The sequence below is a fragment of the Vicugna pacos genome, chromosome 2 (assembly GCF_048564905.1).
Source record: "Vicugna pacos chromosome 2, VicPac4, whole genome shotgun sequence".
Lineage (NCBI taxonomy): Eukaryota > Metazoa > Chordata > Mammalia > Artiodactyla > Camelidae > Vicugna > Vicugna pacos.
In genome coordinates this window covers 51,362,226-51,378,018 of record NC_132988.1, presented here as the reverse complement: position 1 = coordinate 51,378,018, position 15,793 = coordinate 51,362,226, and the positions used below count along the sequence as shown (strand labels likewise).

At 35.8% G+C, this 15,793-nt stretch overlaps 1 protein-coding gene across 3 annotated transcripts; it reads right to left on the bottom strand.

Moving 5' to 3' along the window:
• Window positions 1–7: 7 nt before the first annotated feature.
• Window positions 8–15,744, bottom strand: LAMTOR3 (late endosomal/lysosomal adaptor, MAPK and MTOR activator 3). 3 transcript variants are annotated; one of them, XM_072940031.1, is made up of 8 exons: window positions 15,591–15,729; window positions 15,223–15,268; window positions 14,994–15,086; window positions 13,146–13,180; window positions 5,128–5,186; window positions 3,450–3,583; window positions 2,260–2,323; window positions 8–575 (listed from the first exon to the last, which is right to left on the bottom strand). In XM_072940031.1, the coding sequence occupies exons 3-8, from the start codon at window positions 15,063–15,065 to the stop codon at window positions 502–504; spliced, it is 438 nt and encodes a 145-aa protein (XP_072796132.1). In that variant the 5' UTR covers window positions 15,066–15,086; window positions 15,223–15,268; window positions 15,591–15,729; the 3' UTR covers window positions 8–501. The 3 variants fall into 3 exon arrangements, with proteins under 3 accessions (XP_072796132.1, XP_072796136.1, XP_006208991.1); XM_072940035.1 differs by lacking the exon at window positions 14,994–15,086 and adding an exon at window positions 14,889–14,959; XM_006208929.4 differs by lacking the exon at window positions 14,994–15,086 and having other exon boundaries at window positions 15,591–15,744.
• Between the last annotated feature and the right edge of the window lie 49 nt (window positions 15,745–15,793).

Genomic DNA, 15,793 nt, shown 5'->3' with positions numbered 1-15,793 from the left:
AGGAAAGTTAGTGATTGTACTGGTTTTATTACTTTTACTAAGCCGTTTTATCTTCCTCACACTCAATGCAGAGAAAACAATATGAAGAAAAATATGTACTCATTATTCACAATAAAAAGTCTGCTGCACTCTGCAGGCCTGGCGTACTGTACAACAGGGAGCACCTCACGGCTCAAGTGGATCAAAGTACCATTTTGATTCTGACCCACCGAATAGACTCTCATGCATATTTGGTGACTGGACTAACTCCATGGGAGCTGGGATAGAGTGAACAGCTTCTGTGGTATCCCCAGATCTCACTAAGAAAAGACTCTACACAAGAAAAGATAACAATCAATCTGTCCATAAAGTCTATCTATAGGCTCTGTCTTCAGTGTAAGCTGGCAAAGGGGGCCCTTTCTCGAGCACATGGACGCAGGTATTGTTGCGGTGTAAAGATTGCTGGATTGATACTGTGTCTGTTGTAATGAAGATAAGATACACCTTGAAACCACTGCCAGATTAAGAAACTTCCACAACTTGTCTCAATTCTTCAAATAATGGAGCAAGTTCCTTTTCTAGGCTGACAATTAGTCCTAAAACAAAGAGATAAAAATTTTGAATATTAGAAAAATTAGTTACTGAAAAGTGGATGAGACATAGTTTTTTCCCCATAACTAAAAGAAAATATTGTAATTCTAAATAAAGTAACCAAAAAAATCTGTATTCATTATGAAGTTTATTTTCATCATCTATTACTAAATAAATGAAAATATTTATATTCATTAGAAGATATAAAATGAATTCTATATATGCTATAATTTTGCTAGTTTTGAAAGGAAAATGTTAATTTATACCTTATTATTTAAAATCTAATTCAGGAATAATATACATGATTTTTACTAAAAAAGGTACACTTTTTTCCTGAGCCAATTTTAATCAACTTTATCAAAAGATAGGTAGATAGTAAAGGAATAATCAGGTATTTATTATAATAAATTAAATAAAGCTAAGGCATAAGCGTATTTCAAAAGAAAAAAAAATGTTAAAGACACTTGGTAGGAGTATAAAACATACACTTCCATGTTTGAAAAGACACAAGCTAGTCTGGAAATTTGCATATCTAGCTTCTCCTTAGTTTACCAGAGTAGAAGGCTAGATATTTTAAATACTGCTTGTTCTATGCTCAAAGATCTTCCACCATCTCACAGAGCATTAAAAGCAGCTGGGGTTCTCAAGGAACTGTTCTAAGTAATAGAGATATAACTCTGCACATTATCATAATTTGTAACAGCAGATGACTTTATAATGCGATAGTGTTTGATCACAACTGAGGTTTAATATACTTAAAATTTTGACATAACTATCCTATGCAATTTACAAACTGTTTTCATATATAGTATTTGACAGCTTCAAAACATTTAGTAATGGAAGAGACCTAGCAGACCATCAAATCTAAACCTCTCATTTTAAGGATGAGGATCTAAAGATAGGCTTCAGTGACACACCTAGAAACAGAACTGGCTTTGGAAATCAAAAAACAGAAGAGGAATGTATGACAGTTCTAAACAGCAGTTAAATCTGAAGGAGACAAATCTTAAAAAATTCCACTTTAACCAAAAGAGAGTTCAAAACTAAACAAAACAAAACAAACTACAATTCAATTGAATACTGTCATTATTTTACACATACATAAGCAGAGAAGGTTACTAGGTATGGTGAGATCCTACTATCCTTAGAAAGTACAGCTTCCTGGTGTCCTCAAATTCCTCAACTCTCAAAAATACAAATATGTTTATCCTACTCATCTTTAAATTCTCAATCAGATTCATCTTGCCCACTACGGTTCAAGATTTTAAAAATTCTAGTCTATACGTGATTGAACTCATCCTTGATTATTTTTATGTGTTTTGCTTGGTTATCTTTTCTATTCTCTTTTTGTTTTCTTAAACTGCTATAATGTTACAAAGATACCACATTCAAGAAATGAAGATAATTTAATTTTCCTTTCTACCTTAAACAATCACTGACCTATACACTGTCTCATTTGAACTAAAAAATAATCCCATAAGATGGAGAAAGCAGATATTATCTCCATCACGCAGATATGGAAAACAGAATTCAGGGAAATTACACTTTCAGAAATCAAGGAATAGATGGCATAGCTGGGCCATGAGTTCAGGTTTTCTTACTCTAAACTTCCCATTCCTATCATATCAGACTATTCAGATATGGCATTATAAAGAATTAAAAATTATATTTAAGGTAATTGAAACACACCTGTATTGGCATTGCTGCTGGCAATGAAACTCACCACCAAAGGTAAACGATTGAACTGAACCACCTAAAAAGAGAGTAAGATCTCTTATTATGTTATGTTATATAGGAAATAGGATAATTTAAATGAAATGTCCTGATCTTTCAAAAAACTTTAAATGGTTGATGTATAAGATACTAGTCTCACATGGTATATTACACCATGAAACATAAAAGACCTGAAAATAAGTTTTTCCATAAAATAGACTTTTGATTATCTCTTAGAGACATTAATACACTTAGCCTGGAAAGTTTTTAAGGTAGGGCTGAGTCTTCATCTTTCTATCTTCTAAAGCCCTGCAGAGTGTCAATTACATAATAGGGGCTCAATAAATATTTGATAATTAAATAGCTAAAGGCAGTACTTCTCAGTCATTCACGTGGTTATAATGTCATGCTTTTTTGCCTCCTGTGTACCACTACAATTTAAATTAATTTAAATTTAAATTAACTTTGAATCAACCATCTTTCTAAAACTTAGCTTCAACCTAACCTTTATTGGTTAAATGAAAGGTCAGGTGGGCTGATTATCTTTTGCCTAACACGCATAAAATATATAACTTTTAAAATAAAAAATGTCCCTTATGCATCATCAGTAGTACATAACTTATACTCTGGGAAACATTGCTCTAAAGCAGAAGCTAGTCATTCATTTTAAAGAAGAATATCCAGATAGATCAAGAGATATGTAGCAACTAATTTCTTTCTCACAAATAATAACCTCACTTACTTTATATGTATATTTAAGGCCAACTGAAGGAATCAGTAGCAATAACAAAGTTGAATAACTTACCATTTGACTTTCAAGAGAAAGTCTGTATGCCACAACAACCATTAAAAACGTGTGTCAGTTGAGAAATCAGTTGTTAAGCTAAGGGCACCATCTACTGGAGGTAACAGTGACCTGACATAACCTTTTTAGGGTAACACTTTACTATTACACCTCTTTATCTTAATTGTCCATATTAATTGATTCTTGATGTAAAATGTGAAAAAAAATTACTATAGGTTAACAACCAATTTGAAGGCTAAGATTTAAAAATTCCACCACTTGAACACTAAAATTTAGAATTACAAAATAAGCTCTTTTATACAGAAGACATAACAATGATAGCTGAAATCATCAGTGAACCACTCGGCAATTATGAACTTACCTGGTATGTGTTATAGTAACAGATGATACTTTTATTTTTTGAAAGTCCAAGTTTGCTCCCTTGGTCTGTTGCCAGGGCAAAAGTGGACAAGAAACCAGGTCTCAAAGCATGCTCTGGGGCATTATCATTGGCCACTGTAAATATAAGTGATTCAAGTAAAAATTATGCAGATTTGGTAGGGAAAATGTTTACAGCACTTTAAAAAAAAACATAAATCTGTAAAAAAAATCGAGCACAAGGGTTATGCTTAACAATATTGAAAATCGTATTACTAATTGGGTCTCATCAAGTTAGGTGGGAAAAACCACTCAGTCAGAAATCAGGTGATCATAACTAAGGGAAGAAATGCTGATTCTCATTATTTTCTTTTTAATTTTCAAAAGAATACTAAATGTTTCTATTTTCTTAATCTCTCTCTTAGAACACAGATTATGATTATCAGTACAATTAATAAACTGAAATTCTGGTTAACTGAGAACAAAGCTAGAATAACGAAAAGAGCTTCAAAAACCTTTTTGCTCTTCTAAAATCCACAGAAATATCTGTTTTAAGTTTCTTTCACTCACTAAAAGCTCTAAGTGGAGTTAATTGTACCAATAAGTGCACAGCTTAAGGCTTTAACACAGATCCCCAGAAAGAACATTGCAGCTGGAAAATCTCTGAGATTATTTTGTTCCAAGTCCTCGTTACAGAACCAAGAAAAGGTGAGTGACCTGTCCATGGCCACCTACGTCTCATGTTGGATTAGAGAGCCCACTGGACCACACATCAGGAGATAACAGGTTCTATAATTATTTTGTCACTGACGCATATGCAACTCTGGACTGAAAATGCACTCTTTGCACTTGATCATTTTCATTTACAAAATGAAAGAACTAAATTAGGTGACTTCTAAACTTTCTTTCAATTCTGAAATCTGAAATTATCTGACATATATGGTAACCCCAGGTGGAAAATAAATTGCAAATAAAATATGCAGAACATTATATAATCTTTCTGTGACAGCATATATGCTTTAAATAAAAAGCTAAAACTCAGGCAGAAACCTTTTTTTTTTAAAGGTTAACAAGAAATTTTTTAGGCAAAAATTCTTGTTAGATTCAGGTTAACTAAAGCATTGTGAAGTTAAAAGTTTAAAAAAAACCTTATTTCCAATAAGGAAGCAGAAAATAAGGGAAGAGCAAACAACACAATAAACTTATGTTGATTCAAATGTATGAATGCTTATCCTAAATCCTAAAACTATTAGTAATGTTGATAAATACATATATATATATTAGGCGGAGTCTGTGTGTATAATATCTAGCTGCATATATGCTCACTCTCATCACTTAGATCTATTAATAGTTTATCTTATACCATAAAATGTTTTTTGTTTTTAACATTTTTTTTATTGAGTTATAGTCATTTTACAATGTTCATAAAATGTTTTTAATGGGAAACAGGGCCTATGATAAACCCATACTTAAACTGTGGACGATATCATGATACGTTTGATATATAAGTTATTTAAGATTTCAACCCAGCCTTCAACTTACAGCAAAATTTCCTCCCAAACTAAGAACATCTCCTGAATGTACTGAAATGGGTTCTATGGTTGCCTTCTATTCTACTCAGATATAAATACATTTTCACTCAAAAGCAAACATGACACTGGCGGATAACTGCTCCGTTTTACCTTTAATGACAGGCACTCCATCTCTATCTGACACAACAATAGCATGGAGCCCTTCAACACTAGAAAAAAAGATTAAAATATTATAAAACATTTTCTCAAAACATGTACCTCAAAGTCATAATGGTAATTTTCATGTATATTTCTGAAAAATCAAGAGAACTCAATTACTGATACAAGCTCCTATAATGGGTTTGCCAAAATTCTTCCACCATAACAAGCAAAAACAGACACAGCTGCTGTCTTCACAAAACTTACAATCTAAAAGGGGAGCAGTTATCAGTCAAATAACCTCACACAAACCACATCTGTGGGAAATGCCATTAAGAGCCATGAGGGGATATGAGGGCCTGATAAAAGGGGGGGCTGTTTAGACAGGTGGGTCGGGGAAGGCTTCCCTGAGGAAGTGATATCTCAGCTCAGATGCTATGGTGCCAAGAAGAGAGGGGCAGAAAGATGGATGCAGGCTGAGGGAACAGGGTAGGAAGAATGGAGGTCAAGCAGCAATCCTTTCAGCCCTGCCTACACACGAAGCAAGCAGAACAGTCAAGACTTCAGCTCTGAAGTCAGAAAATCCTGGGTGCCAGTACAAGCTCTGGCACGTACTATTTATGCTACCTTGTGTCAGTTACAAAGCCTCTCCAAGTCTTAGTCAACAATATGAAAATGAGGATAATTGTACTTACTTGGCTACTGTGAAATTTTATAAAATACTGCATGTAAAATAGAGGCTGGATTTTACATAGTTAACTATTAACTATGTAACTATCAAACTATGTAACTATTAACTATCAAAACTATTAACATCAGTGTTGTCATTTGTGTACACTGATAATGACACAATTTATCTTTGCAGTTTAAATACTAAATTATTAGCGAGAATCCCTAGAGTACAAAAAGTGTTACATGTTATAATGGAGAAACATTCTCAAATTTTCATAATTTACACAAAACCTATGGCCTTATTAACTACAGGCATCCCTCATTTTACTGTGCTTCATTTTACTGAGCTTTTTACTACCCTGCGTGGAGCAAGTCTATGGGCACTTTTCCAACAGCATTTGCTCACTTCCTGCCTCTGTGTCACATTTTGATAATTCTCGCCATATTTCAAACTGTTTCACTACTACCATATTTGCTATGGTGACCTGTGATACGTGGTCTCTCATGTTACTATTGTTAATTATTTCAGGGTGCCACAAACTGTGCCCACACAGGATGGTGAACTTAATTGATAAAGCTGTGTGTTCTGACGACTCCAGTGACTGGCAATTCTCTCATCTCCCTCTCCTCATGCCTTCCTATTCCCTGAGACCCAGTAAGACTGAAATTAGGCCAGTTAGTAACCCCACAGTGGCCTCTAAGTTTTCAAGTGAAAGAAGAGTCGCACATCTCTCATTCTAAGTCAAGAGCTAGAAATGATTAAGCTCAGTGAGGAAGCATGTTAAAAGCTGAGACAGGCCAAAAGCGAGGCCTCCTGTGCCAGTCAAGCTGTGAATTTAAAGTTCTTAAGAAAAAAACCAAAAAGCAAAAAACTGCTCCTCCAGTGAATACAGGAATGATCAGAAAGCAAAACAGCCTTATTGCTGCTATGCAGAAAGTTGTAGTGGTCTGGTTAGAAGATCAAGCCAGCCACAACGTTCCCTGGAGTTAAAGCCTAATCCAGAGCAAGGCTCTAACTCTGTTCAATCCTATGAAGGCTGAGAGAGGTGAGGGACCTGCAGAAGAAAAATCTGAAACCAGCAGAGGTTGATCCATAAGGTTTAAGGAAAGAAGGCATCCCCGTAATATAAAAGTACAAGAGGAAGCAGCAAGTAGATGTAGAGGCTGCAGCAGCTTATCCAAAAGATCTAATTAACGTAACTAATGCAGGTGGCTGCACTAACATCAGACTTTCAATGTAGATGAAACAGCCTTTTATTGGAAGAAGATGCCTCTAGGACTTTCATAGCTAGAGAGGAGAAGTCAATGCCTGGCTTCAAAGCTTCACAAGACAGGCTGACTCTCTTGTTAGGGGCAAAGGCACCTGGTGACTTTAAGTTGAAGCCAATATTGATTTACCATTCTGAAAATCCTAGGGCCCTTAGGAATTAAGCTGCATCTAATCTGCTTATACTCTATAAATGGAACAGCAAAGCCTGGATGACAGCACATCTGTTCACAACATGGTTTACTGAGTATGTTACCACATTGTTGAGATCTACCGCTCAGAAAAAAAGATTCCTTTCAAAATATGACTGTTCATTGACAATGCACCTGGTCACCCAAGCACTGATGGAGACGTACAAGAGTCACTTTGTTTTCATGCTAACACAACATCCATTCTGCAGCCCATGGATCATGGAGTACTTTCGACTTTTGAGTCTTATTAATTAAGAAATACAATCCATAAGGCTACACAGCTGCCATAGACAGTGATTCCTCTGATAGATTCAGGCAAAGTAAACTGAAAACCTTCTGGAAAGGATTCACCATTTTAGATGCAATTAAGAACATTCATGATTCTTGGGAAGATATCAAAATATCAACATTCACAGGAGTTTGGAAGAAGCTGATTCCAATCCTAACGGAGGACTCTGAGGGGTTGCAGACTTCAGGGGAAGAAGTTAAGTCAGACATTGTGAAACAGCAAGAGAGTGGAGCCTGAAGATGTGACTGAACTGCTGCAATCTCGTGATAAAATTTTAATGGATGAGCAGCTGCTTTTTATGGATGAGCAAAGAAAGTGGTTTCCTGAGATGGCATCTACTCCTGGTGAAGATACTGTAAAGACTGCTGAAATGACAGCAAAGAATTTGAAAAAACTTAGTTGATAAAGCAGTGGCAGGGTACGAGAAGACTGACTCCAATTTTGAAAGAAGTTCTACTGTGGGTAAAATGCTGTCAAACAGTACTGCATGCTTCAAAGAAAGTGTTTGTGAAAGAAGAGTCAATTAACGCGGTAAGCCTCATTGTTGTCTTATTTTAAGAAACTGTCACAGCCACTCCAACCTTCAGCAACTACCACCCAGATCAGTCAGTAGCCATCAATATCAAGGCAAGATCCTCCACCAGCACAAACATTATGACTCGCTGAAGGCTCAGATGATGGTTAGTGGTTTTTTGGCAACAGGGTATTTTTTATTTAAGTTATGTACACTGTTTTTTTTTTTTTTTAGTAAAATACTACCACACACATAACAGACTACAGTGTGGTATAAACATAACTTCTATGTGCACTGGGACACCAGAAAAATTTGTGACTAACTTTATTACAATATTTGCTTTATTGTGGTGGTTTGGAACCAAATCCACAGTATCTCTGAGATATGCCTGTATCTTATAATATAGGTAGACTGCAACTCAGAAATACGTTTAATGTCCTATTATATATTAGAATTATCCACTCCTTAGTGTGTTAACCTTAATTTTTCAATTTAGGAATGAGGAATTTTAATACTAATTTAATGTGCAGATACTGAAATTAAATTTTTAAAATATCTCATTGTCAAAAATTTTAAAGCCAGAGAAGTGTGATTAAAATTCAAGTAGAAAATGTTACAAACAAAACCATTTATTTCCCTCACATTTAAAAGAAGAATGATGAAAAAATTGTGTATAAATATTTACTGGCATTATTTTCTATTATTCAATCTTGAAACTATGGATTAAAACATATACTATAAAATCAATACATAAAAACAAAGTTAAAAACGAGGCTATATGAAAATATCCAACAGATACTCGTACATATGCAAATAATGTTGTGCAGCTATCAGCAGTAACACTGCTTGAAGTTGGAAAAAATTGGAAACCTAACTGTCTACCAATAAGGACAAATTAAATAAGTTATGACACACATATACAATGGAATATTCTGCAACCACTAAGAGCTTTTCATGTACTGAGAGGGACTGCCCTCAAAGTTACACTGTTAAGTGAAAAAATACACATTTTGAATAGTGTATATAAGAAACAACTTACAAAATAACGTGTAGACATGTGAGTTTATATGTTGCAATGGAATGAACGTTTGCCATCACCCCCAGAATTCATACGTTGAAACCCTAATCCCAGGGTGCTGTTATTTGAAGGTGGGGCCTTTGGGAGGCAACTAGGTTATCAGGGTGAAGCCTTCAAGAATGGGATTAGTAGCTTTATCAGAGGCCAGAGAGCTAGCCCTCTTTCCACTGTGTGAGGATTTGAGAGGTCAGTAATCTGCAACCCGGGAAGAGGGTCCTCACAATAACCTGACCATGCTGGCACCCTGATCTCAGACTTCTGGACTCCAGAACTGTGAGAAATAAATTTCTGTTGTTTATAAGAAATCCAGCCTATGGTACTTTGTTATAGCAGCCCGAACTAACTAAGATATATGCATATGTGTGCAAATATGTGTCCTAGTATACGTTTGCTTGTAGGTGCATAAACCATCTCTGAAGGTAACGATGGGTGCCTTGGAGACGGCACTGTAAGGGTGGAGGGCAGGTAGAGAAAGCTTCTCACTCTATGTCCTTCAGTTAACTTTCAAATCTTGAGCTTTATAAATATATTGCCTACTCAAAAAATAAGCCAACTGAAAAACAGGTAAAGAGTATTACAAAAATGTTTAGAAATACGTGTACCATCATTTTTTCTTATTTTCATGGTAACTAATTTAAAGGCCAATTAATACACCAAAACAGGAAGAAATAAAAGGATTTTCTTTTTAATGGATTTCAAATTCAGAGATAAAAGTTCAACAAAGCAGAAAAATGACTCATAAAGGACCCATTTAAAGAAATCAGGTCACAAATAAAAAAGGTGTTTCCAATTCTACACAGAGTGAACAAAGAAAAATATGTATACATTTTACTAATAATTGAAAAGAACTATGATGTATTAATAGGTACACTACACTTTTAGAAGGAATAAATTAAATTTTATGAAATATCCTGTAGAAATCTAAATCTTAGGCTTACCAAAACAAACATTTTCATCCCCAAAAAGCAAATGTTACATTAGTAATCAAGGACCTCATACTTAGTTTTACTCATACAATGATGAAACATTTGGTTATTTTAAAACACAAAAAAATTGTGATTATTAAAGCTTGAGACTGCTTTGGGTCACAACTAGATTTTAAAATACAAATTAAAGAACTCTATCCAACACAGAATTAAAAAATGAACAAAAGCACATTCCATTCACATGTAGTTCTCTGACTTGGTTTTTTTCAAAGTCATGGCAGTAACAAAAGCATGGACCCACAAGATAGAGGTAGGTGATTAAGAGCTACAAACTATTACGTATAAAATAAGCTACAAAGATATATTGTATAATGCAGGGACTATAGACTATATTTTATAATAACTATAAAACGAGTAAAACCTTTAAAAATTGTAAGTCACTATATTGTACACCTTTAACTTACACAACATTGTACATCAATTATATTTCAATTTTAAAAAATTATTCTTAAGAAAAGAAAAAGCATGGACCCACAACTCTGAAGTCAGGCTGCTTGTATCCCAATCCCTTAACTTTATATACATCTAGCAATAAATCGAAGTGTATATTTTATGACTTTTCTTTATAAGTGTTCACAATATTATGATTTATTCATTCATTCTTTTACCTCTTGGATGTATTAAGCCTACTTTCAAAAAATGATCATGAAAATGAATTAAACTGGCCTTAGTAATTATGGGAAAAAAATGTACTAATCCCCTTCCTTCCATTATGGAAAGATTTTCATTGTTTTTACAAATACCGTTTTTACATGTATCAATTATGCTTCTGTTTCTATACTTTGTCACCAGTGTGGTATCCCTCCCCCTCCCCAGGACAATTTTACCAACATTTCAATACGCTAAGCCTCCAATAAGGTAAATACAGATAAGCATAGATAAGTATAGTTCCACTGTAGACACCTTCTAGTTACCACAGTTTAGTTAAATAATACCACCCCTCAACCCGCACAGTTTGGGTCAAGTCTCAGTTAATGTGGTGTATTAACTGAACAACTGAATGAAGGAAAAGCTTAGCTAACTCTTCAGTTCACCATTCGGTATGTAAATAACTTTGTCAATAACAAATGCACATTGTGATCAGTAACCAGTCACATCACTTCTTTCAGAGTGACTGATCACTGAGCATCTGTTATTCAGTTTATGCAAAGATAACAAAGCATGTGTTTTTTTCACTTTCTTGTCTTCCAGTGATAAACCATGAGACAAGGAAAAAAAGAGGGATTCTGAAATAGGGAATGGCCAATAAAGATGAAACTCAGCAAAGAAATAAAAAGTGATAATGTCGGAAGTGAAATTCAAACAGAAAGTAACTGGAGTTCTAGAAGAAACCGGAGGCTGAGGAAGGCTGCCACTGGGTGCTGTGTACTGGATGTGCAGCCAGAACAATTTAATGAAGGCAAAGGTACTGAAATAAATAAGAAAAGTGGTTGTGATGAAAAGGATAAAGATGTCCCACAGGAGGTGACTCTGGCAAGAAACTTCACATTCAAGGGACTCTCAGAGATATTTCCCATCACTGAAAGTACGAAAGACAAAATGCTGGAAGCTAGACTTCCAAACCTAAAAAGCAACATGCCAGTCTGCCAGGCACTCCAAAGATGCTTGTTCCTTATCTTAAGGATGTACCTTTCAAATACCTGAAGGGACACGAAAAGAAGTGGACACTGTTCAAACTACTTTAACACATTTTTACAAAGAAATAAACAGTCTAATTCTCAATGTTTCTAATGTTTTAAGTGATAGTGTATTAAATAAATATTAGTTATAGCATTTGTTTCCATTCTCCTAAATATAACCAACAATAAGAGAAGTTGTAATGTGTTGGCAACATTTTTTAAAGGCCACAAAACAAATATAATTTTTTCCAATGATTATTATTATTGCTTTGGATAGTTTCAGTCTGAATGGTCATTTTTAAGGTCTTGCACTTCTGTGCAAAGCTGAGAGTGCTGCTACTGCTCACCGTTAGGATTAGAACAGAACTGGCAGCTTGCTTTACAGTTTACCACACCCAGGAGGAAGACAGTAAAAATGGATCTAAGTACTGCATTAACATAAAATCAATAGTAACAATTAACACTTCAATAGTGTTTTCTTCCTGAGTAGAGAAGAAAAATATGGATTAAATCAAAACCAGAAGATAATATTAATTTTGACTGCTCTGTAATCAGAGTAAAGGCACAGCCTATAGGCAAACCACATAAACCAATTTAGGCAAAAATCTAAAAGGTTTTTTCCTGCCATACACAGAAACTGACATCTAAAACCTTTTTAATTTCAAATAGATTTACAGAATAAAAAATAAAAAAAGAAATAAAGAAAGGACCTCACTACATATCCTGCTATATTAATTCAAAGTATCCAGTTCTTATGGAATGTGAAATGGGTGTCTCAAGTCATACTCCTCTCTTTCATGTCCTTAACTCTCAAGTATCACTTTACATTAAACTAATGTGAATTTTAATTCAGCTAAAGTGACAAAGTCCTTTGAATCAGTAAAATATCTAAAAGGAAGTCGCTGTCAACATAAGAACCTAATTTATAAAATGATGCATCTAATGGACTGTGTGCAGGTAGAAGAAAGCCTTGTGAATTTTCCAAGTATGAGCTGCTAAGTCTAGCATTTTGGGGTCATGTAGACTCAGTAAAAGGTCTTAAAAGCAGTATTAAAAATAAAGGCAAGTTCTTAGGTTATTTTCCCCTTAAAATTACTTGAACTACTTCAAAGTATAATCCAGTAAACTGCTATGAAAGAACTCTGAAGTACTTGGCAAGAAATCTGGGTTCTAGCCCTCTGGCATTCACTAGTTGTTTAACCCCAGACAAGTCATGTAACTTTTCTAGGGCTCACGTTATTCATCTGTAAACTCAAAGTACATCACTTGTCTTACCTAAGATTATGTTAGGTATCTGAAAGTGCTCAATAGTAGCATAATGTACATACATTAATCTAAGATAAACAGAAACAAAGTACGACATAAAATTAACATGTGTTAAGCAGAATTTAACAACAAATTAGTGACTTTTTACCTCGGTAATTTTTTATACAGGAATCGTTTTAGGTCCTGAAAGAGAATATAAAAAATCGTATTATAATAATATGCCTTGTACTGGTTCTCTAGATACTGTCCTATCCACATTTCAGGTATATTAAGTATTCACTCATAATCATTCTTACTAGTGTTTTGTCTTTCTCTTTCTGATTTTGATGCTTTTACTAGTTGTGTGACTTGCAGCAAGTGAACTAGCCTTTTCCTCTAAGCCTCAGTTTCATGAGTTGTTGACTAGGGATAATTATAGAACTTACATCATAAGACTGTCATTAAAGTTTATTAAGAAGACACATATAAAGTGATTAGCATATCCACTAGTGGAAACATAAATACACAATACATAGTATCTTTCCATGTCCACAGGCTTCCTAACACCACTTTAATGATTCTGGGTAAGTTGACTAACTTCTCTGAAACTCAGTTTCACATGACTAAAGACAAATGACAATGCATGTCAAGTGTTTAGCAAGGGACATAGGACTAAAAAAAACACAAGACGATTTTGTCTCATTACACTTCCTCGTCTGGGGAATTTTATTGACAATCCAGGCATCAATTATGAGTTCTACGTAAGTAAATCAGGTATCTGTTGATCTGTCCCTCTAATCCCTACTAATCTCCAAACCTGAATGTTTATTTCATGTTGTCACCACCAGCTTCCCTCTGCTCTCATCTCACACACACATGTCAAAGACTCATCATTTCTCATCTGAAATCCAGATTTCCTTAATCTCTTCTTGTTTCCACTCATGGCACTACCAATCCTTGCTATGTACTCATCTTTGAAACATAAAGTAATATTTAACCCTAACCTCAAATGTGTCATTTTAAAAATCACTTATGAAGTCAAACGTTTTTGAACTAATCTCCTCCTCTACTTTTCAAATGATATTACAGTTTAGGTTCATTTTATTATTTGTGACTTGCACCAGCCTCCCAATTGGTATGATGGGCTCCCACTTCTATCTCATACATTTCTACACAATTCCAGTAATCATATTATTCTCCTTCTCTCAATTCATAATTGCAGTGATTCTCAACCTTGGCAATGGAAAACACTTTATACCTTAGTCATCTTCATTTCTCCCACAGCCCTTATTACAGCAAACTTTTCAAGGGAGATGCTGAACAGAATTTAGTGATTTGATTATGCCTGGAAAATTAGGCCTCAAAAATACAACAGAAACGCCCTCAAACGGAGTGACAGAGGCATAAAAAGTTGCTAAATGTTGAAACACATAATCTTGCAATCTAAAAAGAAAAATCAGATCATATGAACATTGAATGACCATTTAGTCATTTAGTGCAGCGGGTAAGAGCATGGATCTGGAGTCAGTCGACCTCGATTGGTATCTCCACAACTTACTATCTGTGAAATCTGAGGCGAGTCATTTGATCTTTTTGTGCCTCAGCATCCTTATCTATAATACAGGGATAATAATAATAGGGCCTACCTCATAAAAGTTGTTGTAGAAATGACATGAGTATATGTTCAATATTTCAAAGCATTATCTAGCATGTATGTAAGCAAAATAACAGCATGTAAAGAATAAACAAACTTAAACATTAGTAGTAGCATTAATTCCCTGCTGTTTTTAGTAATTAGTCTAATTAATTTCCCCAAATTTAGAATTTTGGTTGTACTGCTGTGCCAAAGAGGCATTAGTTATAAATCATCTCAAGTTGCTACTATATATTTAGAGACATAACGAACACTTACTGGAAAAAGACTCAGAGAGCAAATCATCTTTTAGAAATTGAAATGGTAAATATGCAGTGCCCCTCTTACGTCTGCAGGATTGGAGAGTGGGAAAAATAAAATTACCTCAACTTCAAGCACCTTAGTGTCCTCCAAACCCATTCCAGGCAGAAACTCATGACCCCACAAATTATTCATGTTAGTTTCTCACTCCAGATCCTAAAGAAAATAATTAATTGGAGTGGAGCGCTAAAGCTAAGCAAATTTCTACTTGGGAAGTGCTACCTCTCCCCGCCCAGCAGCCTCATCCACCTCCCCACCCTCTCCTTCCTCTGGTGTGGGGGTGTTAACTCACATCCGCCATGATGAACCCCTTTCTCCCGCAGGTTCAATCTCCACGCCTGGAAGAGAAACTCCTGGTGACTCTCCCTTCAAAACGTCCTCGCCCTCGCCCTCCCCACTCCCAACCTAATAATCGGCGTCAGCTCTTATCAGGGTGAGGCAAGGACCCGCGGCTCTAGGGCCTGGGACAGGGCGGCCGAAGGGAGTCAGAGTTCCTTCCTAGGTACCCAGACGGGTAACCGAGACGCCTAACCTCAGCCCACTCCACCCTCTACCCGCCAAGATCTAGGCCCGAAGTAGGGGGGCGTCCTCTCCTCCATCTCGCCGCGCGAGCCACCTGCGGGCCCAGGCCTCAATACCGGGCAGAGTAGCTCCAGTTACCTGAGTTTCTGGGCTGCCTGGTTCTCTGAGCTGTCACTTTAGGGACAGCTTCTGAGACAAGTTCCTCTAAAAACTGCCGTCACATGATTTATGACCTCCTCGGTGCTCCAGGAAGCACTTCCCACGCCCGCGACGCCCGGTGACGCAAGGCTTCCGGGGAGGGGCTGCGGAAGCGGAGCGCGCAGCCCTGCGTGGCGCCCGCC

Bases quoted from the DNA above. Each gene is read 5' to 3' on its own strand.
- LAMTOR3 (XM_072940031.1), bottom strand. From the start codon at position 15,065: ATGAATAATTTGTGGGGTCATGAGTTTCTGCCTGGAATGGGTTTGGAG. The intron at 3,584-5,127 runs GTAAAACGGAGC...TTATATTTACAG, and splicing joins TGGAGTGCCTGTCATTAAAG to TGGCCAATGATAATGCCCCA. The intron at 576-2,259 runs GTGTGTTTCAAT...TCTTTGTTTTAG, and splicing joins CAGCAGCAATGCCAATACAG to GACTAATTGTCAGCCTAGAA.